The 26,462-nt window shown below is 37.8% G+C and overlaps 2 protein-coding genes across 3 annotated transcripts; both read right to left on the bottom strand.

The window, feature by feature from the left end:
* Positions 1-1,752: 1,752 nt before the first annotated feature.
* ndufs5 (NADH:ubiquinone oxidoreductase subunit S5) lies at positions 1,753-3,367 on the bottom strand. Its single transcript, XM_067412320.1, has 3 exons — positions 3,272-3,367; positions 2,064-2,283; positions 1,753-1,987 (listed from the first exon to the last, which is right to left on the bottom strand). The coding sequence occupies exons 2-3, from the start codon at positions 2,277-2,279 to the stop codon at positions 1,883-1,885; spliced, it is 321 nt and encodes a 106-aa protein (XP_067268421.1). The 5' UTR covers positions 2,280-2,283; positions 3,272-3,367; the 3' UTR covers positions 1,753-1,882.
* A 507-nt stretch (positions 3,368-3,874) lies between these two features.
* On the bottom strand, positions 3,875-25,144 carry rnf19b (ring finger protein 19B). Of its 2 annotated transcripts, none has more exons than XM_067411350.1 (10): positions 24,996-25,144; positions 16,047-17,231; positions 11,525-11,724; positions 9,976-10,120; positions 9,732-9,894; positions 9,303-9,417; positions 7,171-7,311; positions 6,895-7,084; positions 6,644-6,778; positions 3,875-5,801 (listed from the first exon to the last, which is right to left on the bottom strand). In XM_067411350.1, exons 2-10 carry the CDS (start codon positions 16,643-16,645, stop codon positions 5,381-5,383), a joined length of 2,109 nt encoding a protein of 702 aa, XP_067267451.1. In that variant the 5' UTR covers positions 16,646-17,231; positions 24,996-25,144; the 3' UTR covers positions 3,875-5,380. The 2 variants fall into 2 exon arrangements, with proteins under 2 accessions (XP_067267451.1, XP_067267452.1); XM_067411351.1 differs by having other exon boundaries at positions 24,871-25,122.
* Positions 25,145-26,462: the final 1,318 nt, after the last annotated feature.

Raw genomic sequence — 26,462 nt, 5'->3', positions numbered from 1 at the left:
AAAATGGACTAGATCTTACAGTGACATCTAATTGTATAAAGCAAGCTTTTAACCTTAAACAGGCTCAATTGAACCCATGTGATGGTCGGCGCGTCTTCATTCCACTCATGTACCCGACCTTACGTTTGAACTTTGCTCAGACAGAGCTGTTCTAAGCGTCTCAACAGAAATATCTAGTAATTTATGAGCCATGCTCATCCAATTATTCAAGCAGTTTATGAACCATACCTCCAATTATTCCCATTTAATTGCTTGGGCTTTGCAAAAATGTCACAGGAGGATAAAAGTAATTTCTCTAGAATATTGATGCTTCGTTTATTAGTTTAAATCAACACTTTAAGGTAACTGAAGCTCAAAAATAGTGGTTTGTTACTGCCACCCACTGACCAACATACCAAACAACTAATCTTGTAAGAGCGACTGGAATGTAATTGGGATGTCAAATGGATTGATGCATTCATATTAAGCTTTCACTTGGAAGCTGTCCCGTGGGAAGCTTAACCAAACCACTTAAAGACAGTTGAACTCAATTCAGACTCAAAGACAGATTCAATATTGTACTACAGTATAATACAGATGGTCTCACACTACCTGAAGAATGAATTCAAGTTTAATGCATCATATCAGTGGTTCTGAATAAGGGGGTCGGGGGGGCCTCAGAAACTTAACAGAGCACAGGGTGACTTAAAGGATTAGTCCACTTTCAAATAAAATTTCATTGTTAATTTACTCACCCCCATGTCATCCAAGATGTTCATGTCCATCTTTCTTCAGTCGAAAAGAAATTAAGGTTTTTGATGAAAACATTTCTGTTCTACTTACGGAAAAAAACGGAACTGGCACCGCGTTCGTTCCGTAAGTTGAATAGTGAAGGCGTAGGATGTACAGCGTAAGCTTTTTGAAGAATGTGGAAAGCAGAAGCATTTGCAAGGCGATCATTTGTGTTTATAAAGCATATAAAGTTGTATTTTTTTTCGAAAATGACTGATCGTTTCGCTAGATAAGACCCTTAATCCTTGTCTGGTATCGTTTAAAGCCCTTTGAAGCTGCACTGAAACTGTAATTTTGACCTTCAAGGCCATTGAAGTCCACTATAAGAAGAAAAATCCTGGAATGTTTTCATCAAAAACCTTAATTTCTTTTCGACTGAAGACTAAAGACATGAACATCTTGGATAACATGGGGGTGAGTAAATGATCAGGAAAATTTTATTTGAAAGTGAACTAATCCTTGAAAGGGATAGTACACCCAAAAATGAAAATTGTCAACATTTACTCACCCTCAAGTTGTTCCAAACATGTATGAATTTCTTTCACAAACACAAAAGAAGCTATTTTGAAAAATATGTGTAACCAAACAGTTGATGGGCCTCACTGACTTCCATAGTATGGAAAAAGAAAAAAAAATAGTATGGAAGTCAATGGGCTCCATCAACTGAAATATCTTCTTTTGTGTTCAGCAGAAGAAAGACTTTCATACAGGTTTGGAACAACATGAGGGTGAGTAAATGATGACAGCATTTTCATTTTTTGGTGAACTATGCCTTTAGAAGTATTTAAATGAATAACATATTACTAATATATTACAATAATTATGCTAAAATCCCACATTAAGTATAACTGTGTGTGCATATATGGGACATATGGGTAAGTAAAGGATGAAAAGAGTTCTCAGTTTTGGCTAAACTATCCCTTTAAGAGCTGTATTCAATATTTCCACTAAAAATAACATATATGGACAATAATAATGACATGGAATCATTATATTTATTTCTTGAACATTAAACAATGTTGATACAGCAATAATATTATAATACATAAGTAAGGAAGTAACTGTACAACAGGATGAAAGAGATTGTATGTTCGGTCTGGGGTTGTTGAATTCACGGCCGGGCCTCTTCATTGCCTGAGTGGTGCGGAGGGGGAGTGTACGTTCCCTCTTTAATCATCTTCTCCTTCTGCTTACGGATCTCATATAAGCGTTGTTGCTGTAGGGAGTGATAATTATGTTAGTAATGTGAATAACCTCAATTACATTGCCTGAATATTTCCCAATTTACTTACAGTCTTTCGGCGGTGCAAGCACTCATAGAAGTCTTCCAACTCCAGATTGCACTCCTTTTTGGCCCGGTTCTGGCCGATGCCGTGGGCGCACTCTATCCACTCCTTCTGAAAGGCATGGCAGCGAGCGGCCCGCTTCTGTGGCTGTTCCCCACTCTGAGCTAAGAGCCACTGGTCCAGATTAATCCCAAGCTTTGACTGAAGGTCAACGAACGGCATGATTCTAGGAATTGAACAGAAATGTCTAATGTATAATAATGCATGCTTAAAAACAATGAACAAAGCAGTTGTTCACTTTTGTTCTAATAAATAACGACTCACTGTTTAGCCTATATATTTCTGGCACTCTTCAGGCACTAAAGTCGGCATGAAACAGAAGTTACCATAGTCTTTTCTTCCCTATTGTGACTGTGACTTATATCTGAGTTAAACAGTTTCTGAACAAGAAAAGATGTAGGACAGGATTTAATTTTGTCCATAGGGATTTGATTTTTGTGGTTTGCTATTGCTGCTCACATGTGATTGACAGGTTGCCCCGCCCTCAAGCCAGTAAACACATCATCAGAGAAGATATATCATTTCAAGAGAAAATTCTGATTAAAGATTATGAGGGCACATGAATTCAAAAATAAAAAATGATTTGCACGGATAGATCATTTATAATAAATACTGCAATATTCCATAAAATATAACAATGGTCAATTTTGACTTAATGGTGAAACTAAATAAAACAAAAGTGTTTAAATGCAACTACTGAGTATCTCCAAAACTTGTTTATTATTGTTAAGTTGATAGCGGATATGCCTTAATTATTATTTCACATATTACAGCTATATGCTTTCAACTAAAAACGTTTCAAGTATTAAAAAGAGAGCTGTTGAACGACCTTATTTATCTGTATCACTAGTAATTTATAAGCTTGCGTCATTAAAAAACGAATCTATCGGCTCATGCAATTAGTTAATATTACATTTAACATATGCACTTGTTTACTTTACTTTAACAGTGTAGAATAAACATGCTATGTTGATAACAGTCGTCCTGATGCAGGCTGAATTGCTAGCCTGACTGCAGGCCCGATAACGATACAGCAGAATGCGTTTATTCTAATGTAATAGATGTACAGCAAAAGGTTTACATTAGTGCTGGTATATTTATGAACGTCACATGTAAGATAGAAAAGCTATCAAATTGTAAATACAAGCACTGACCGTTCGGTTCAGAGTCACTTTAACCTTCCCAGGCCCACAGTTCACTCACGACCTGTCCGCTGCCGTAAACCAGGCGCTGCTTGTTTACGCCACTGCTGCAAAAACATTCTGACGTCAAAGTTGCACACGCACAGTAGAGGGCAGTGTTGGTATATTTTTGATTTGAAGTATTTTGAATTGAAGCCTGAACCTGTTATTTTAGTAATTTATATACTGTTTTTTATTAATATTTTGAATATTTTATATACTTTGTTTTTAGTAATTTTGGTATTTGCTTTTGTCATTCTTATTTAAGTATTACATTTTTTTTTTGCTTTGACAACATTTCTAATTTTCATTTAGTTTAAGTTTTCTATCTAATATTAATATTTAATTTGTTACAGTTAACAATTATTATTATTATTTTAGTTTTACTTAATAACCCTGCACAAGACCTATAAAATGTGTGCTGTAAGATTTTAACAATAATAATAATTTGAAAATAACTTTAACTTCAGTGTATTCAATAGCAATCTATTGTATTTCTGATTAAGTTTGTACATACCACAATTCCCAGTTGCCCGTGAAATATTCAAAATTTGCCATAAAGGAGGAAGAGTCAAAACTTGCCACAAAGGAGGAAATGTTTATTTTTCATGTCGTTTCAAACACTCACAGCCAGTGCAGTTATCTTTGTGGGGATGTACAAAAACAATGCCAGATTTAACACAACTTCTCTTCAGCATATTGCTTAAGTAACTGAATTTATAACACTCATTTCACCATAACCAGTTTATAGTCAAATTATCAAGTATAGTTTCACAATCCGCTCATAAACCAAAAAATATAAACGCATCTTCACACATCCAAAAAAAAAAAAAAAAAAAACACAAATCCTTTTTATGTGATTACAAGACAAAGCTAATCCATCATTACATGTAAAAGCTGAGGATTCTCTCTGCAGCCAAATACAATTATGAGATTCAGAAAGCATAGCATGTTAAGAATGCAAAACAAAATTTCAATATTTCATAACATCCAAAATTAAATAACAAAAATCATGACTACGGCATTCAAACGTTTCCCAGAGAAGCTGAAAACCAAAGAAAAAAAGGGAGTGCATAAATATAAGCCTACAATGTAGAACAATGATAAATAGTGGGATAAAGTGCAGGAGTGCTCATCCATCCAACCAACCCATCTCTCTCCATCCATCCGTACATCCAGCTAGCGGGTAAAACAAACTGAAAATAAAACTGCTTGAAACGCTATGTGCTTAAGAAAGAGGCCAAAAATAAACATAATAAAATAATAACATTAATAACAACAGTCATGCATGTGAATGGCAGTTCCATCCTTGATACTATATGATTTAATACCCAGCAATAAAATCAACACTGGTAAACATGATCCACACATACATCCATCTCTCATCTCTCAGCTCAAGAGGGCACAAACAGTGTTGTCAGTGAGTCACAGACAGCGTAAGGGAACTGAGTGCATGTGCTCGGTCTGTAAGGCAGGCAGTCAGTGATTCAAGTCAAACTGTCTGCTAGTGAAGTTCGGATCAGTCTCTCATCGCACTGACCTTACTCCATACCGATCTCTCTCGCTCTGAAGTGTGTGTTCTTCTGTGCAAACCGGACCAAAACAATACTAGCTCAGCGCATGCAAAAATCATACAATTTCCAGATCGATTTAAAAGTAAAACAAACATACAAACAATACTGTAATGTGTCATCCATATACAAACCACTCACGTTTACATGTGCTTGGCGACATTTCACTTTGTAGCATTATTTGTTTGTTTGTTATCTAAGGAAATTCTTCTGGCCACGATAGTACCGATTCAATGCTTCTTCTTCTTCTTCTTTTTTTTTTTTTTGCTCCACCGAGAAGTAAACACCAACCAATGAATAACAGTATGAATTTCTGAAGAGGTAGAGGACCTGTCCGTGCCCGTAACAGGGACGGGACAAGAGAGCAGAGCGATGAGCAGTCAGTTCCATGAGTTGTCTGGATGCAAGTAAGGTGTTTTAATAATTATAAAAAGCAGCAAAATAACAGGTAAAGCATTAACAAGTCAAAAGCTCAGAAACGGTTGGCTTTGTGCAATGGCGAGAGTCTCTCTCACACGTAAAGAATGACATTGTCGGGACAGTGCAGGCTGTCGGTGGGGTTCAAGGCTCTGCAGGTCGTCTGCGGAGGGGGCGCGGCGTGGCAGCTCTTGGGTCGGGGCGAGTCGCAGTCGTCGGACGTGAGCTCCGCGATGTCGTCCGACTGCGTGTCGGACATCTCCAGGTCGCTGCGGATGCTTTCCGGCTGAGCGAGGGTGACGTCTCGGAGACCCTCCCTGAGTGACATTCCTGGTGACAGGCCCAGAGGGGAATCCACGACAACGCCGCTTCTGCGGGAACTGCAGTCCTGTGGCTCCTCCCCCGAGCTGGGCACCATGGCAGCAGTAGGCGGAGCCAGATCCTCTTCAGTGGTTAGACACAGATGGCTTGGTTTAGTTTCGATGTCCACCTGGATCTCGAGGTTAGTGCCCTCTCTGAAACAACAGGTCATAGAAAAGTGTCATATCAAAGCTGCTACTATTTCATGTTTATCTTATGGAGGCGCCAATACCGATAAGCCAATAATTATTTGTGTTGGTGTCTAGAACTACTGTACATGACCCGGGGTTAACCGCAGTGTGAAAATCAAATTTGAAATTTGCTATATGTTATATTTAAGAGCGTTATTAATTTATTCATGTTTTTAAAGATCAACTTTAAATAGCATTAGATGACGGCAAAGTTTATCTAAATGCAAAACAAAGGGAAGTTAGTATGAACAATTAAATACACAAATGTTGACTGATAGCATCTGATGAAGTATACAATTATTTAAAACAATCTTTAATATTGGCTGTGTTTAAAAGTTTGCTTTTTCTTTTGATAGCAAACATCTTTTATTAAGCAAACATGCATTAAATTTATCAAATTCGAATATGACAGTGAAGGCATTTATAATGTTACAAAAGATTTGTTTCAAATAAATGCTGAACTATGTTTTTATCAAATAATCCTGAAAAAACAGCACAACTGATAGTTGAAGAAATGTGTCTTGAGCAGCACATCAGCATATTAGAATGATTTCTGAAGGATCATGTAATAAGGTAATGATGCTGAAAATTCAGCTTTGCCAACACAGGAATACATTACACTTACAAGTTTTTAATTTTAAATTGTAATAATATTTCACAATATTACTGTTTTTGATTTTTGAACAAATGCAGCTTTGGTGAGCATAAGAGACTTCTTTTGCTCAACAACATTATAAAATCTTACTGACCCCACACTTTTAAATAGCAGTGTACATTTATTCGTTTATTCAGAGCGACTTTCGCACCTGTCAGGTAAGGTGTAAGAGGAAGTGATTGATCCTGCCATGCCCCTTGTGCTTGCGCAGTCACTGGCCGCTCCCAAGCTGCCTGTCTCCCTGCCGGCACTTTCTTTTCCCAGCTCCGTTCCCTGCACCTCCAGCCTAAAACATAAACATGTTTCCATGAAAAACAAGAACACTACCCATATTTACAGTGTAGCTCTTGTATATTTACCAAACAGTAAACAGAATAACCCATGCCCTGAATACCCACATACCTGCTGTATTTTCCTGTCCTCGCACCAAGTGCTCCTCCCGCTAGTGTGTTGAAGTGTGGAGTGTCTCCCAGACCACCTGGAGCGACGGATAGGCCCTCGCTCGGAGAGGTGGTACTGAGGCCGCTGGCTCCTCCCTCCAAACTGCTCTCGCCCAGACTGGGAGACTTCAGCGCTCGCCATGCATCAGCGACTACAGAAAGTAGTCCGGTTGATGGTCAATACACTGAATGGGTTTTTCCCAGATGATAACACTTGATCAGTCATCTTTTTTCTTACCAGTAATAGGCCCGTCATCCTCATCAAAGTCTATTCTAACACCACGACCTTTCCCCCGGCTCACCCCACAGCCCCCGCCGCGGCACAGAGAGATAGGCACAACACCATACACATACGCCAACATGATGGGGACACCAATGCCTGTAGGGAAGAGACACAGACATAGCTATAGTCAACCTCTGGGATTTGAGTTAAAGGGAGAGTTGATGAGAAAATCTGATGTACTGTACTAGTAATTCTTTTCAACCTAATGGACAATGTATTTCAGCTAAAATCCCAGTGCTACTCAAGCTTCTGTTATAGTGTTATAGTATTTTCCCATAGCAAACTGTTGTAGTCAATGTCAAGTTTATTAAAACAACAGAAGTTGTGTGTGTGTGTGTGTGTGTGTGTATATATATATATATAATACCATTTTATATATATATATATATATATATATATATATATATATATATATATATATATATATAATACCATTTTATATATATATATATATATATATACACACATGTAAGAGCCATAATTTGAATAATTAAATTTTAACACTAGAAGCAGAAATGTTTGGGTAGGTTTATGTTATATATGTGCATTAGTTGTGCACCCCCCTGTTTATTTTGTAATAGTTTGCTCTGTTTTACTATTGGATAATCATAATTGCCTTTAAGAATTGGCGTAATTCCTTTAAGAACGAAAGAAAGACTGAGTATCACAGTTTTTGGTTATATAGGAGTTTATTTTAGGTTTATTTTTGATTGTGCAAGAACTTTCAGTAAAACCAAGGGTGGCACGCATGTCCTGAAAAGTGAAGCCAAAATATTTTTTGATCGCCTCCTGGTGGCTGGCTGCAGTATAGGTCTTAAACCCCGCCCTCTCCATGTAATCAAATGAGACGTGAGCCTAACTAAAAAATCCAATTACACTTCAAAAAAATTGTTTTCAAAAATTGTTTCTGTCATTTTAGATAGTTTTAATGTATGTTCAAGTGTTTGCTTTTCCAAAAAGTTTGGTTTTTTGGTTAGTTATTTAATGCTATAAAAATGGGGCATAACGTCATTGACAGCTGTGCTTGCGATCGAGTCTGCGGGAGAGGGATTATGGGAAGGACTTTGATAGCACGGTTCGAACTCAGGATCAGTACTGCGCAGACCCTGGCTCCAAATGATGTAATCGACCTTAGTGTTTCTGGGATATTTTGGCCTTCATTTTTCTACCGTGAAAGGAATTGGAGACAAATTGTCCATGGTTTTTTTTTTTTTTTACAGTCTGTGATTAAAACATAATGATTTAGCAATGAGACCCAGAAGCTTTAAATATCTCACATATCACTTTGTTCTTTTGTGTGACACTTCCTCAAGATTTCATTTTCTCATATTTTCCATACATTGTGCTGCACTGGAAGTTGCGGTTGCCTCTGAGGCTAAATGCAGAAGCGATTGTCTATAGAGTCCATTACAATGAACGGGAACTGAAGCTTTCAATCTTTACAAAGGTAGGAAGCAGAAGAAAGCGCTAAAACAGGATCATAATATCATATAAGCAGTCTATACAATGTACAAGGTGTTATTTTCAATTTCTTTTTAAGCCATGTGATAGCTTTGTGTGGAAATTTTAATTTCTAGATCTTTGTATTACAAAACTTCTAACATTACCTACTTATAAGGATGAATTGTTTTTGCAGCATTGCTTTTGCTCTTTTGTACATGGCTTTGAATAAAAACATCAACAATACAGTAAAACAGTAATATTGTGAAATATTATTACAATTCAAAATAACTTTCCAATTTGAATATATTATTTATTTCTGTGATGGCAAAGCTGAATTTTCAGCATCATTACTCCAGTCTTTAGTGTCACATGATCCTTTATTGTAATATGCCGATTTGGTGCTCAAGAAACATTTCTTATTTTTATTAATGTTGAAAACGGTTGTGCTGCTTAATATTTTGTGGAAACTGTATTACTTTTTTAGGAATATGTGATGAAAAAAAGTTCAAAAGAACAAAGTAAAAGTCTTTACTGTCGCTTTTGATCAATTTAATGCATCCTCACTGAATAAAAGTATTAATAATTACCAAAACTTTTAAATGTTAGCGTAAATATGAATGTAATTTTTTTTCAGGAATACTCACCCACACTGACAGCAGCAATGACTGGAGCTGTAATGATTGACAGAGCCACACCACCAGTGATGGCGAGATTCCTCCTGTGATGTGACGTTTTCTTGCCCTCATAGTGTGAGTGGATCTGTAACAAACAGCAGCTGTATTATTTCACCGTCACAAATGTGCTTTTATCTGCTTAAATAAAAGATCTAGTCTACTGGCATCCTAAACTTTCAAAATCTGAATACATTTTATTAAAAAAGCAAATTGTGCTCTGTATTCTTCAGCAGGAAGTCATTGTACCAGAATTATGGCGATATCAAACGCAGTTAATCTGGTTGAGCAACGTGGCAAGTGGGAGGGAAATTCCCAGGCTTTTAAGGAAATTTGGTTCCTGATAAAGGATTCATTAACATCTAAACTGTAGCACTGTGAGGAAATGTTGACTTTCCGCACCTTGCGTCCAATGTAAACGGGGATGCCGATAACCATAGCAGGAACTGCGATGCCAGCGATTAGAGTGATGCCCACAGGTGCACCAATCAAAGTTCCCAGCTGCCACAGAATCTTCTTTTTGCGACTCCATGGCTTCTTTCCCCAGAATGTACAACCTGATGGACTGAGAAGACACAATGCATAATTATTTTTAGATTCGAGCAGGTACTTTGATAAATTTCCATTGACGGTTAGCAGAAGGTACCTGAGGTAGTGCAGGTCTGAAATCTCCTTCATACAGAGCCAGCAGAACTCGCAGCCGCACACAGCACAGGTCATGTGATTACAGCTGCCGTCGTTCATCTTGATGATGTAGGCACCGCATCGGGGGCAAGGCTTGATGTCATCAGCTGAGTGGGGATTAAAGGGTTGGGATTTAGAATTTGTACAGGCAGACAGAACCTGCTGTAAACAAATTGTGCTGAGGAAGCGTTTTCTGAATGTCAGATGGGAACAAGAGCAGGAAGAGGGACTTTAGCAGACTCCTGCTTTAGTTCAGGAGGTTAGAGAGAAACTAGAGAGAACTTGAGAAGGAGGAGAGAGCACAGAAAAACCTCAATAATCTGCAGAATACACAGTGCACAAAATGAAAGCGCTCTAGGGGGAAACACGTAGCAAATCAAATTATATGAGTGGCTAGTGGCACTCTGAAACTCAATAAAGTTTTCCAGTATATTTTTAGCCACAAATTCGTGGTAGTCTTTTTCAAAGTGATAAATACTGAAGTGAAGGACTAATATACTAAAGCTCCACAGCACAACATATACTAACTTGATTTAGACATTTTCTGAATAAAAATGTGCAAAACATTTGCTGAGGTGTTCCGAGTATTTCTTTCTTTTTTTGTCACTAGGCAGTTGCCAAGGTGATCTGGGTGGTTTCTAAGGAGCAGCAGGTGTGTTCTAGGTGGTCTCTAGAATGTTACTATGTGGTTGCTAGGTTGTTCCGGTTGGTTACTAGGGTGTATCTATGTGGTTGTTAAGGTGTTCTGAGTGTTTTTCTTGCTATGTGGTTGCTAAGGAAATCCTGGTGGTTTCTAGGGCACTAATAGGTGGTTGCAATGGTGTTTTGGGTGGTTTCTAAGACATCACTAGGTTGTAGCTAGGGTATTCTAAGTGGTTACCAGGGCATTGCTATGCAGTTACTAACATATTCTGAGTGGCTTTTGTTGCTAGGTGGTTGCTAAGGTGATCAAGGTAGTTTCTAGGGGACTTCTAAGTGGTTACAAGGGGGATCTAGATGGTTTCTAGGGTGTTGCAAGGGTGGTTTCTAGGACATCATTAGGTGGCTGCTAGGCAATTCTGGGTGGTTACAAGGACTTTGCAATGCAGTTGCTAAGGTGTTCTGAGTGTTTTTTGTTGCTATGTGGTTGCTAAGGAATTTTGTAATGGTTTCTAGCAAACTACTAGGCAGTTGCTATGGTGTTTTGGGTGGTTTCTAAGACATCACTAGGTTGTAGCTACTAGCTAGGGTGTTTTAAAAGGTTTCCAGGGCATTGCTATGCAGTTACTAATGTGTTCTGAGTGGTTTTTTTGTTGTTGCTAGGTGGTTGCTAAGGTGATCAGAGTGGTTTCTGGGGGGCTTCTAGGTTGTTACTAGGGGGATCTGGGTGGTTTCTAGGGCGTTGCTAGGTGGTTGCCTTCTAGCCCAGATAAAAACATCTCTGATATTACAATCTCTAGATATGGCTTGAGTCTCTCCTTCACTGTACGTTTATGAGACAGAAAATTGTGGACTGATGGTCGAATACTCACTGTGCCCCTGCTCGGCCGTGTAGCTGGGTGAATGGTTACTGTGTGTTCTCAAGGACAGGGCTCTCTGCTGGCGGGCAGAGTCACAGGTCTGGTTAGGATGCCAAGCTTGCTTGCAGTGGTAACAGAACTCAGCACCACACCCTTCTCTTCGACATACCAGCCTGGGGCAGCTGGCACATCCAGAGGCAATGACTGCAAAACTGGCAGGAGAACAATGCAAACAGGTCAGACTCCCCTAGAGAATCTATGATTAAGGTAACATGAGATATCATTATACCTACTGTTGTGCAATCTACACTTACACAGAAGTGCATGCTACGATATTATCAGACTGTAATAGTATGGTATTTTTTTTTTTTGGTACTTTAAAAATAGCATCATGGTAGTGTCCAAAAACTGATTATAGTAATATCATGGTATTTTCTGTAAATGTAGCTGAGGAATATGTGGACCATGTAAATGTCTCAGACTTCACAGACCTCTAAGCAAGAACATAATCATGATTATGGCCACAGCTAACTTTTAATAAGATTGCTATAATGGGGATAATTGCGACTTTTTTCTCACAAATCTGAGTATACATCTCGCAATTCAGACTTTTTTCTCGCAATTATGTTTATATCTTGCAATTCTGACTTCTTTTCTCAGAATTATAAACTTGCAACAATTTTGACTTTATAACTTGTGACTTTAATAAGTCAGAACTCGGGAAAATAAGTCAGAATTGTGAAATAAAATGTCGCAAGTTCCCTTTTTTTTATTCGGTGGTGGAGACAAGCTTTAATGGATTGCAATTATAGAAATGACCTTTGTTTTTTTCTGTTGAAAACCAGCAAATTAATCACATACACTAGGATATCAGTGTGTTCCCTACTCAGATTCTTTGTAATGTCAAATTCCTTTTAAAGTCAAGGAAAACATTAGCAGGTACAGACACTACTACATTATGGAAAATGAGAGGAAGGATTTATTGCAGTCAGTATGTTCCAGCTGTGAGAGTTTCCAAGTATTCCAATAGCATTTTATTCCTTTCCTAAGAACATTACTTGGTAGCCAAACTTCTACTTCAGACCGCGGAAAAACTACACCGATAAACACACTGATAATAAATAAACATATTATTAAATAATAATTTAAAAAACCCTTAACCTTAAATCTTTAAAGAAATCATTTTTTTTATTTAATGATTTTATGACTGAATAAACAGTGGCAATAGATTGACTGCAGTGGAAAAAAAATAATTTCTTCCTTCAAGTTAAAATAAAACTTGACCCCAGCTTTCTTATTTAAGTTTTGCTTATGCGTGACAAAAACAATCCCTTTAATTTTAAGTGCATGTTTTGACCTGTTGGCCGAAGTTAAAGCAGGTTCTGAAGAAAACATTCCTGCTCCAGCTGACACCTCATTAATCAGCTCAGCTGCAATGGAGAACTATAATGTCCTAACAAAGAGCTTCCAATTACCTGCACATACTGACACACACACCCTACATGTAGAGTCAAGCTGAAACCGACCTCATTACACATGATTATGCTATCCCAGAACACTCACTAGGATTAAAGACAATGAAATCAACACTCTATTTTTTAGGCTCACAAAGACACCATGGCATGCACACACGGTCAAGTGAGTAGCCAATGATTGTCTTAATCAAATACCAGCTTCGGTTACCCATAGCAACTCTACCTCTGTGCCGCATCTCAGTTGCCATAGAAACATATGACTGAGGGAGAGAAAAACAAGCCGTTCCTTTCTCCCATTGGCAGCTCTGGACTGTCAATCAAGCTGAAGCAGAGCTGGTTGGGGGGACTGATGGGTAATAAGCAGCACCATGGACTGGAACTGATACTCAGGCAGCAAAATCTACAGGGGAAGCTTTTCCGTCAGAGGCGCAAGGGACCGAATGAACAGAAAAATGTGTGCTATTATTGTCTAGGGTGGGAGATTCCTAGTTAGTCTACAAAGAGGCAACTGAAACGTCTAGGTGAAACCTAATTTGTCCTCTAGCAAAAAGTCACTTTTTCACAACCCCATATGATGCAACCAACTAATTAACCAAACAGCCAATAGTGTGATTTTACTGGGCAAAATGGCCTTTTTGAAAAATTCCCAGACCATCTAAAAACCCCTCAGAATCGGCCGTGGGCCTTTTAGGAAATGGCAGTGACGCAAAAAGAATCATGTCCCTTAAATGTAGGTCAAATGACTGACAAACCTAGGACAGGTTGTAAAAGGCCTCTGAAGTAAATCACACTCTCTCAGAAGAATGACACAACAGCTAAACTAGGCTTCCCACACAAGCTCAAGTGTTCCCTATAACTGTCCAAATGCCTCCTACACTTGCCAAAGCACACAGAACAAGCAAAAACTGTGAAATATGTCCCCTTACTTCTATTGAATCCGACAATACGTAGAAGAGCATTTAATACACTATAATGCCTAAAGTATATGGATGCCAGAATGCCACACCCCTGTTGAGCTTTTCATTTCAAAACAGTTTAAGAAAACAAATTAAGAGTTGGTTCGTCCTAACAGCTGCCCCTCTCTTGGGAAGGTTTTCCCACTAGATGTTGAAACATTGCTGGATTTGCTCCCATTCACACACAAGAGCATGTTGGGCGAGACATCTCTCAACCAACGTTTGGGCAATTTTAGGATGCCTACACACTAGAGAGTGTTTGACGGATATGAATGCGTAAGCTCTATTTTGAGGGTAGAGCTGTGGATAGAGATGTGTTAGGCTGATATCAAGAAGGCATACAGCAAATTGGTTTTCCAAGAGCTGGAGTTGCTTCTTTGAAATTCTCATTGGTCAATGGATGCTTATGTCAGGGGAGATTTTGGATTTGGAGATGATGTGATTCAAAGGAGTGTCTCTTGCCTGCCAGAAATTACAAGTTTGCGCAACCTTTTTTTTTTTTTTTTTTAATTTTCAAATGTTAACAATTACTGCACCAAAATGATTTTTTTAGTTAAACACTGAAACTGAAATAAAAGTTTTCATTTAGCCAAAAACCGAAACTGAAAATAAAGTTTCAGTAATTACATTTGGGTAACTTAACTCGATATGCTGTTCAGGGTGTCTTGTTCTCGTGATAAATTAAACCAGTCATAGTAAAGTTCTTGTGCAATGAGCCGCCTCTTATTTCAGTTGAAAATTTTTATATATTGCTACTCTAGGATAATTTTGTGTTACAGTGTAGCTTATCCATGCTGTGTACAAGAAACAGATGCTGAAACACAAAACACATCTTCAGAGAAACAATAATGAAGCTGTTTCTGTCAATGATTTCTGTTTCAGTTCAGTTTTGAATGAATATTTTAGGTTGCCAAAATTTCAATGCATCATTATTTAAAATAGCATCTGATTTTTAGAAGATGCATATCAGTTAGGGTAGCAGATTAGGTTGATTTTTGTTTTGTGAATTCACTGGAACTGAAAGCATTCAAATGAGAGAAATGGAGTGTGACAGCTGTATGCAGGGCAGCGCTCCATGCCAAACATGTCGCCTATGACCGTGTCTGCCAATGACTACAGGGAAGGATAATACTTAATGTAACAAACATTAAAATAATGGGAGGATTTATTGCGAAGTCATCTCAGATATCAGGAACAGAATAGGTCAGCAGTCATATCTAACGTTATGTTTCAGAGAAAATAGGAAATGAGAATTGTGATATGAGGGAATTTAATTGTCTAATCCATTTTTATTTTTGGTAGCACTTTATTTTACAGTCCTGTTCCACATGTACACACAATGTACTTATTATAGCAATTACAATAACTGAGTAATAACTAGTCCGAACCTACCCCTAAACCTAACCTCAACTTTAGTAGTTAGTTATTTTATATTACCAGTACTTTCTTGGGTAAGTACACTGTAAGTACATGTACTGTAAAATAAAGTGTAACCTTACTTTTTATTTTATATTTTATGGGTTGCACTTTATTTTACAGTATGTGCACTTATGTGTACTTACCTGAGAAAGTAATATAAGGTAAGATAAGTACACAAATTAAGGTTAGGTTTGGGGGTAGAGTTATTACCCGGTTATTGTAATTACTTAATAAGTACATAGTATGTACATACAACATAACTGTAAAATAAAGTGGTATCATTTTATGATTTATTATCTTATGTTTATCCCCCGCCTCGTTGCAATATGTCCCTACCAATATTCAAATCAAAACTTCACTTTTGGATTCACTTCATCCTAAAGATCTTCACTGGGTTTCATGTTTGGGCTTTAGGTTTGTCAGGTTCTACTACATCATTTACTTAGTAAATCATTTCCATAATTACCTCACTTTGTGCACAGGGGGATAGTCATAGTGAAACAGAAATGGCCCTCCCCAAACTGTTACCGCAGCCACAATTCTCTAGAACATCACTGTATGACGTAGCATGACACATCTTTACTGGAATTTAGGAATCTAAATAAAACATCTCCTATTCAAAATAAACAGGGTATCATGTACCATTTAGGGTCCCCTGACATCCCAACCCCATCCCGGACTTACCCACAGTCGGGAGCGGGACACCATCGGCAATCAGGGTCCGATGCCAGGCAGCGTCGCAGCAGGAACTCTTCATACTTCTCCATCAGGTTGGGATCGTCCAAGATGAGGGCCACCTGCCGTGGGGCAAGTCGCTCGGCGCACTCCGGGCAGCTGAGCTGCACTCGGCTCTCCGTAATCTCGATACGAAAGTACTGCCTTAGACAGCACAGGCAAGACCGATGGCTGCATCCCTGGAGTTCAGGAAGCTGCTCTGCAGGTTGACGCACCAGGCACAGGGGACACTCTAGGAGTTCTTGACCTCCCAAAGAGGCCTGGCTACCAGATAACGGCTCGGCGGGGTCTGCCGTAGATGGGTCTGATGAAACATTTGTGGGTGTGGGAGGCTGGAGAAGCTGCTGTTGCTGGAGTTGCTGCTGTTGGTGCAGCTGTTGCGCAAGAGGAGTGCCAACATTAGCCTTGTTTCCCCTGGATCCGCGTTTGCCATGGAAGAGACTATGAAAAGAGATCCTGCCTTGCTTCTTGCCAGGCCCACGGCATTTCGGATTGGGAATGCCACTAACAGAGGAGTGGGGCGATTCAGAGTCCTTTTCAGATCCCATTTCCCAAGATCAACCTTGTTATGTTCTCTCGCTTGAGTCCTTAGAGAGGTCAAAGAGTTCTGGCGAAGCACCTTGGTTCCTTCCACGGAATGATTTCAATGAACCTCAAGAACACGGACACTCCAGATACACAAAAGAATGTTTGTCAAGGTCTCAACAAATTCCAGTTAGTTTCCCCGTTGGGAGAATTCTATTCATGAAGTTATTTCTTCCTCTCTACTGTAACAGGGAGTCGTGTTTAAACAATAAACGGAAAGATAACTAGACAAATTGAGCCAGGAGGGAAAAAAAATTTCCTTTCACTCCAACGATCTTCTTCGAAATGTGAAAAAGAAACCAGGACAAGAGAACAAAACCAGAACAAAAACAAATTGTTGCACCCCAAATTTGTTATGGACTAGAAAGCTGACAGATACTGTCAATTATAAATGGGGCATTTAAAGACAACTAGGAATGGAAAATCAGTCTTCAGATATTGTAGTCCTTTCTCAGGGCTTGTCTTCCGTCGTCTTTTGCCTCTGCTAAATTCACGGAGCCAACGTGAGTGTGCTCCAGTTTGCCGTTTTCTCCTTCTGAATCGGCCGGTCTGTTAAGGAAGAGAAATAGCACAGGAAGTTAGCACAGGGCACAGACAGCCTGCAGGAGGAGCATGCTCAGTGCAGGCTCACGTACACACACACACACACACACACACACACACTCCTCCCTTCTTTTATCTCTTTTCATTTCATGGTTAACTCTTCGTGCTCTAGACTACTGAAGTGACTGCCTGACAGTACTGACGAATAAAGCCAGACAATTAAAAAACCGACACAGTTGAGGAAGGCATTGGTACTGTGACATTAAAACTGACTTCTGTCATCAAATTTTCTGTCCTTCCATCTTGTGTTGGATTTTACTTCTCTCATTTTCTTTGTGTCTCACTGCTGATGACACCCTCTCATCCTCACTCTCTCACACACTCAAGCGCTCCCTCTCCACTTCACACTGTGCTGCTAGTGCAGTTGCCATGGTTATTCCCACTATGAACACAGCAAACAAGGACCCTCACAGTGACTCTGGCCCTCATGAACACATACGCACACCCGGCAGATATTAACACCATACATCACATAACGCATGAGCGCACGTCTCCACTAGACTTTATTTATTTATTTATATTTGAGAGGCAAATCAGTACGGTTTGCAAATGTCATACTAGCAGAGGAAATGGTTTTGTAGGGAAACATAATATGTGTCGATCTCTCACACATATTTCTACTCAAGAAATAATATAAAACACATACTTCAGCTACACAAACTCATCTAAGACTGATGTGTCCTGGTTTCCTGCTCTGATGACCCTTGAACTAATGCCTGCGTAGCACAAATCTGTTTACTTGTGTGAGGGGGAAGGGAAAGAGACCACCATGCTAGTGTAAAGCTGTCAGTGTACTTATAACCAGTGTTATGAAAACAAAGATTTTCTAATGGGTCAATGACAAAAAAGTGTGTCACTGTCAATGATAAAGAAGGAAAAATGAAAATACATGTGCCAAGTTCTTAATAATGTACTCTGGGTATACTACTGGCTATGCCCTGCCCTGGGCATTTCTTTAGACTTACGCTAATGTACGCGCAGTCGAATGCACAACCTTGGAAAGTATATTTCATTTGACTCGTACGAGTCAGTGTACTTATAACCAATGTTATGAAAACAAAGATTTTCTAATGGGTCAATGACAAAAAAGTGTGTCACTGTCAATGAAAAAGAAAGAAAAATTAAAATACATGTGCCAAGTTCTTAATAATGCCCTGGGTATTTCTTTAGACATACACTAATGTACGTGCACAGTCGAATGCACAACCTTGGAAAGTATACTTCATTTGACTTGTACGCGTACGACGAATTTTGAGCAATCTCTCGCCATGAGTTACAACCCATGTAAACATCTTTGTATTCTTTCATACTAGAGTTGTACAAAAGAGGGTACTTTCTAACCTCTTCGCACAATCTGTCGTGTATGTAGGCCTCCATTGTCGCTGTAGCTTGCATGCGTTCCGGTCTGTTCTGTTTATGCAGTTTTTCTTCGACTACCTTGTGAACAGATGCCACCAGGGCACGGTTGCCACCTTGTGGATAAACTAATTACTGCCAAAAAATTAAATTCGCATGTGGGACCTGTTACAAAATCCGGCGGTGCATGTACATTACGCGCTTACACTTCTGATGACGCACACTGTATGATGACCCTCGCGTTCACGTAAAAAGTGATCTATACTTTGGGCTTTTGTATTTGTATCATGTTCATATGGTTTTGAAAAAAAAACAAAAAAACAAAAAAACTTTTATACCATTTCAAGGAGTTTCAGTTAAATGATTTTAATGACTTTGAAAACGCCATGTGGTGTTAGGCCTGTCACGATAAATACTTTTTGTTGGCCGATATATTGTCCAAGAAATAATTATGATATGTGATATTATTGTCATTTAAAGACCATTTTATGCCACTGAATATATAATCATAATATAACAGCATAATAATGGCCTACACACTTTCAAATGACAACAACCATTTAATTCTTTAGATCATGGAAATGAAGGATCAAAAAATTTAATATCCTAAATAAAAAACTTTGTATAAATGGTAAATATATTCTAAAATAGTGTGAAGTAACAAGTAACAAATAACAGGTAAAAAAAAAACCTCCAAATGCACAAAAGGCACTACGGAGATTTTCCATTTACAGATTTTTCCCTTACTTTTCTCAGTAAAGTAAGAGTGCACTATTGCTGAAAACACAAACCCCACTTAACAATATTTCCACTGGAACAGTGGATTGCGGCTTTGAAATCAAGAGCATTCTGACTTGTTCTTCCAAATTGTCTGTAGTTGTCAGAAAAACACTATAACGCCTCAAATAACGCCTTTTTTTCACCTGTGATGACTGCTCTGTTTAGGAACTGCAGATGGCAGCATGATTGGCAAGATGTTGGTGACATTCATTATCATGTAAACATAATGGGCGATATATTGCGTCACCAAAAATGATTGACGTCATGTACATATATTGCGCGATGAGTCGATTTATATTGATTGTTGCGACAGGCCTTTGTGGTGTAACTACCAAGTAATTTTAATTCAGAAATAAACATGTACATCAGATGGCACAATTCAGAGCTCTCATAATTACGAATTAAGTCATAATTACGATTTCTATGAGGATGTGCTTTTTACAAGTCGGAATCTTGTAATTACATTAATGTCGACTTAAAAGGTACCACACCATTATTTTATATTATTATATGTCCAAAAACACAGTATTAACATGGTCCATGTTTATAAAACCATAGCTGAATTTTAGGGAGCATTTTAACAGTTGAGCCCGGTATATGAGAAAGAGAGTCGCAGGATAAAGCAGAGTAAACTAAAGCAGCCTGTTTTCTGCTGGCATTCATGGATATGCAAGGTACGCAGTGACAGCAGTCAGTATGACCCACTTTTTCACAGAGTGCTTTTGCATTGCTCACAGCCAGTGTCCTGATGTCTTGACCCACTATGACAGGAGGATGCAATAATCCCCATGCGCTACATTCTCTATACTGTACGTGACCAAGAGGCACGCATAATAGATGCATAAAAAATGCAAGAGTCTCTGATGGAAACGGGAAAATTCAATACGTCCTCAGCAGATCTGCCTTTTCTAAACAGGCAGATTGAAAAGGTGGATGTTGAATCATAGCAGGTTCAATGAAAAAGAGTCTCCACCATCTATATATATATATAATATAGATATATATAAATATATATATAAATATATATATATATATATATATAACTTGAGGCTGAGATGGTAATAGCCCACTATTCCACTTCAGCAGCCTCTGCTAATGCAACCGATGACACATAATTACCATCTGTGCTCTCTGAGGTTTAGTGTGTGTGAGGGATGCTAGCGGGTGCACAACAAAAGCTGTTTCTGGAAAATCTGTGTCACATCTCGGTACCAGAGTGCAAGTTTACAATGCGCAAGCTACTGTGTGTTTGTGTGTGTGTAATGGGCGTGGCTGTGTTTATTGTACAACAGAAGTTGCTGTATTATTTATCAGCTGTGAATGACATGTCGATTCACAAGAAGCACTTTTTTTTTTTTGCTTGCACTGCTGCAGCTGGAATCAGCAGCCTGGTTTTTCCATTTAGGAAAGAGTTTATTTAAAACTTTGAAAGCGGCTGGAATGATCCACAATATAAGCTCCCAGGGTTTGTTTGATGAAGGATGGATCTCCGTTACCACAAGTTTGGTGTAGTTCTCGCAGGTTTTATCACTACAGTCAGAGTTTGTAATTACATGCAGAGTATATAATTACACAGACAAGAGAGAAAACATCATTAAGATTGCAAACATGCAGAAAAGGGAAATTCTGTGTTGGCCTGGGATTTTTTTGTTTTGTTTTGTGGTGCAAAGGTGTGAGACCACATTGAAAACATGGGATTTTTTACATTTACACCAAGAAATAAACAAAAAAGATTATGATATAAAGTAATATACTAATTAATATTAATTATATGTATATGTATAATAATTAAATGTATGCAAATGACTTATGATCAATATTTTATACTGATAATATAAGTTATAATGAAAAAATCTGTAATTTTGAAAGGAATGCAAATTGGTCTCAGGCTTTATGTATTCACTGTAAAACCCGAAAAGTGAAGGTAACTCAAACTGATTGCCTTAAATCATTTTTAGTTTTAAAACCAGTAAGTATGAGTACTGTAAAGTCATATACATTAACTTACTAATAAACTTACTAATATTTTAGTGTTGGTTTGTACCAACACATCAAAACATTAGAATACTTAGCTACTTAAATATTTTGTAGAAACTAACTGATTGACTTAAATGGTTTAAGTTCATCAAACTCAAAGTAATAAAGTTACATAAGACTAAGCAAAAACGGACACTGGTACAAAGCAATGATGATACACTGTAAAACTCATAGACTGTAAAAAATCAGTTCAGAATACTCAAAACATTTAAGTAAACTAACTCATTTTTTTAATTTGTGACAAGTGGGACAGGGCCAGATATCTGCTGCAACTCAATCATATTAAGTTCAGCTTACTACAATCAAATTTTGAGTTCACACATCTTTTTTCTATTAAGTACAATGAACTTTCATTATTATTTGAGTGAAACAAACTCATTTCATTTAATTAATTTCACTGTTTGGTTTTACAGTGTTTTAATAAATGTGTAAATATTTAATATTTAATATATATATATATTACACTATTATCAATAACTATATTATTATGGTAAAATTTAAATACTGCATCTATTTTTGCAAGATATTTTTAATGGGAAATGTGCCACAGTGATTTTTTCTTTTTTGTATTTTGTCTTAAAGGGATAACCCAAAACTGAAAATTGTGTCATCATTTACTCACCCCAAACCTGTATGAGTTTCTTTCTTCTAAAGAGATTTTGAAGAATTTCCCATAGAAGAATGGGGCCCGTCAACTGTTTGGTTACCCATATTCTTCAAAATATCTTCTTTTGTGTTCAGCAGAAGACAGAAATTCATACAGGTTTGAGGGTGAGTAAATGATGACAATATGTTTATTTTTGGATGAACCTTCCCTTTAAATACTTTTTTGTATTGAGAATATTTTTCCATATTAGCTTTAGGTTTTCATATTGAAAAAAAGGAAGCAATTGCTGCTGAAGTCATAATGAAAGCAAATCCTTACTACAGACACTTACTGTAAGAGACATCCCCTACAAGGAACAAGAATATTAGTTTCATAATCTCTCACTATACAGATTTGTTTCAGAATGTATAGTGTTTTTTTCCAGACCATTTATCAACATGTCACAGAGGACTTCAGAAAATGAATTATTAGCAGAAACCACAAATGAGGCTACAAATCAGCATAGATTTCCAAACAGCAGAGAATAAGGACAATTCACACAAACACTCTGAATTATAAATATAAATATAATGCTGCCCTCAACAGAGCATCGAGAAAAGAAAAATATAGAAAATAATTGCGCATAGAGTTTGGCCTTGCGCCAGCATGTTACTGACAAACTCATTACCGTGAGAGATAAGACAGAGCTAGACTGACAGTATCTTAGCGCTTCCGCCCGCGCTAGACCCTGAAACCGCACCTCAGCACTTTCATATCATCCTACAGCCCCAGACTATGGCTCATTCTGTTTCTATCTCCAACACACACACACACCAGTCACATGGTCTACTAGTGTACAGGTGGACCACTGGATCTCTGGCCATTACATAACCATTTGAGTCACATCTGAAGTTCCACTAAGGCTTATAGTTCTTAGCAAAGCCTGCATGGGTCCTGCTGTCTTGTTTTCCATATGCATCTGTATGAGCCGCACAATTTTCTAGTCTAAAATAGAGATCACGATTCTCCCATGATTCTGAACAGACTACTAAACAAAATAGCAAGTATAAAGGTTCTGACAAAATGTTAATTGACTTCCACAGTGTTTTTTTTTTTTCTTCTCCATATTATGGAAGTCAATGGGAGCCATCAACTGTTTGGTTACCCAAATAAAATTTAAAATATCTTCCTTTGTGTATACAGGTTTGGAACAACTTGAGGGTGAGTAAATGTTGACCAAATTTTCATGTTTGGGTGAACTATCCCTTTAATAAAATCTCTTTAAGCAGCGAGTCTGTGCGAGTGTATGTGCGGAGCAGGTGGTTGTGTTGATCCATGTGCCATTCTTGCTAAGAAGCAGGCAGTCTGTTCTCTAGCTCACCTCATTCTTGGTTGTATCCTCATATAATCATCAAAATCTCATACAATGTATGCATTATCATGAATGTGCTAAACAAAGATTCACTACCCAAGACAAAACATGACTAACACCAGCAGGCCACACTCACACTTAATGACTATTGTGTGCGGGAGGCTGGTACAAAAGAAAAAACAGCTACGGGTTCCTGTGAAACCAAAGATCTCGATTTTATCAGTTCTTGACAGTCACATGGTGGTTTACCGTAAAAAAGGATAACCCAAAATTTAAGACAGAAAAACAAGACAAGAAAGAATGGAATTAACCGTATGTTTGGTGAGGCAAAAGAAGAAATGAAACTGAGGTGAAACTGAAGTCATTCTGTGCATTCCTTCCTTTACAATGTTACCAAAACTTCCAAAACATGTACAGTTCAAACGAATTCATGAAATACTGTAAAGTTCATGATGAACTAGTGTATTCTATATTTAGAAAGGTGTTGTTGAGGAAGCAACACCACAAAGAAACTCAGCCAACAACGCAGTTCAGGAAGGACAAGAACCTCTCCTCATTAACAAAAAAAAAAAAAAAAAAAAAATTATATAAAATATATTATATATAGGGTGAACTCAGGTTAATTGGGACACTTTATACAAATTCACCTCAATGGCAAAAAGTGTCCCAATCACCCTGAATTCACCATATATATACTTTGCCCCCTAAATTTGTAAATATTAGATATTGTAGGAGGAATTATGTTTTATTTAAATATACAAAGGTTAACAATTATGTTTTATTTAAATATACAAAGGTTAACAATTATGTTTTATTTAAATATACAAAGGTTAGCAATTATGTTTTATTTAAATATACAAAGGTTAGCAATTATGTTTTATTTAAACATACAAAGGTTAACATACACTAAATATTTAATGTTATATAAATATTTGCATTTGTCCTCCTGCCTTGTTCAAATGTAACTACTTCAACAAGTAAATCATCAAGTAGTTCATTTAAATATATGTACACAAAGGTCATATATATATATATATATATATATACACACACACACACACACACACACACAAAACGTAACTACTGAGACAGGTAAATCACCAGTTCCATTTAAATATATAACAGTTATATGCAAAGCTTACACACACCTGTTATGTAAACATTTAATATTTGCCTAGTTCAAGCGTAACTACTAAAACATAAATACAATCGCAAATGTATAAAATAGCTAACGTTAGTTAATTTACTATTTTTTGTCGCATTACTGCACTTAAAGAACGGTCTACAGGTTCAAGTGGCCTGTCACCCAACTGGGATGTGTGCTAACACACAAAAATAATACCAAAACACTTTATTAATATCACAACATCACTGTATTTTAGAATCATACACCATAAGACTGATCGTGAGGGGGCTTAAGCGTAACCATGACGACAGATCTGTTGGGCACTTACCGTACAGATGGAGCTGATAGTATTGAAAGAAACTGAAGCAGAATAGGGCGGTACGCAGTGAGCTTCGGTGCTACTGTACACCATGTACATTCAACCAACTGTCTTGTAAATATAACAAATCTCACCTTAGAGGTATCCGCTACAACATTCCCCGACCATTAGTCCGAGGGGAAGATGTCAGTCCGTTTTTGCTGCCCTATTCGCGAGCGATAGCTCAGATTATGTCCGCAGCTTGATTCTCTTTTCCATTCACGTCACCGAGGAAAGCCCCTGCGTGTGACGCCACTCAAGTTTGAGTAGGAAACCCCGCCCACTGACGTCGTCTGAAAAGGAAATGATTGCGTGTCGTATTGCCAGGAACAAAGTTTTGGTTGTTTAATAAGACACGTCTTTTAAACCTATATTAAAAAATATTATGTGTAGTACAGTTCAGTGGCAACATAATTTTAATAAGAGGATCATGTAAAACAGTGCCATTAAAGGTTTAGTTCACCCAAAAATGAATATTTTGTCATTTATTACTTACCCTCATGCCGTTCCACACCCGTAAGACCTTCTTTAATCTTCGGAACACAAATTAAGATATTTTGATGAAATCCGATGGCTCAGTGAGGCCTACATAGGGAGCAATGACATTTCCTCTCTCAAGATCCATTAATGTACTAAAGACATATTTAAATCAGTTCATGTGAGTACAGTGGTTCAATATTAATATTATAAAGCGATGAGAATATTTTGGTGCGCCAAAAAAAAACAAAAAAACAAAAACGACTTATTTAGTGAAGGCCAATTTCAAAACACTGCTTCAGGAAGATTCGGAGCGATATGAATCTTTTGTGTCGAATCATGATTCGGATCGCGCGTCAAACCGCTAAACTGCTGAAATCACGTGACTTTGGCGCTCCGAACAGCTGATTCGATACACTGATTCATAATGCTCCAAAGCTTCCTGAAGCAGTGTTTTGAAATCGGCCATCACTAAATAAGTCGTTATTTTGTTTTTGGTGCACCAAAAATATTCTCGTCGTTTTATAATATTAATATTGAACCACTGTACTCACATGAACTGATTTAAATATGTCTTTAGTACATTAATGGATCTTGAGAGAGGAAATGTCATTGCTCCCTATGTAGGCCTCACTGAGCCATCTGATTTCATGAAAAATATCTTAATTTGTGTTCCGAAGATTAACGAAGGTCTTATGGGTGTGGAACGGGAGGGTGAGTAATAAATGACAGAATTTTAATTTTTGGGTGAACTACATTAGGCCGCCTCAGCGAACTTCCAGGGGAAACCAATACATGTTACAACATCAAACTGACATCATTTTTTAGTTTATTATTACTTCATCAGAAGTACCAGAAGAACAAATTAGCAGGAAGGCCTTTGGACAAGTGGGGGCACATTTTTTAAAAATGTGTAACGTTAAATGTTTTGATTCAGACACTGAATCAGTCAAACAAGCATGTCAGCCAGATTGACTGATTTGTGTGTGTGTGTGTGTGTGTGTGTGCTTTTAAAACAGCACTATCAAGGATATTGCTTAAATATTTTAAAAAGAGCAGCTAGAAAATGAACATATTACAGAAAC

The sequence above is a fragment of the Chanodichthys erythropterus genome, chromosome 15 (assembly GCF_024489055.1).
Source record: "Chanodichthys erythropterus isolate Z2021 chromosome 15, ASM2448905v1, whole genome shotgun sequence".
In the NCBI taxonomy this organism is placed as follows: Eukaryota; Metazoa; Chordata; class Actinopteri; order Cypriniformes; family Xenocyprididae; genus Chanodichthys; species Chanodichthys erythropterus.
Note: the sequence above shows the minus strand (reverse complement) of the source record. Positions and strands in the feature narration are given on the sequence as shown.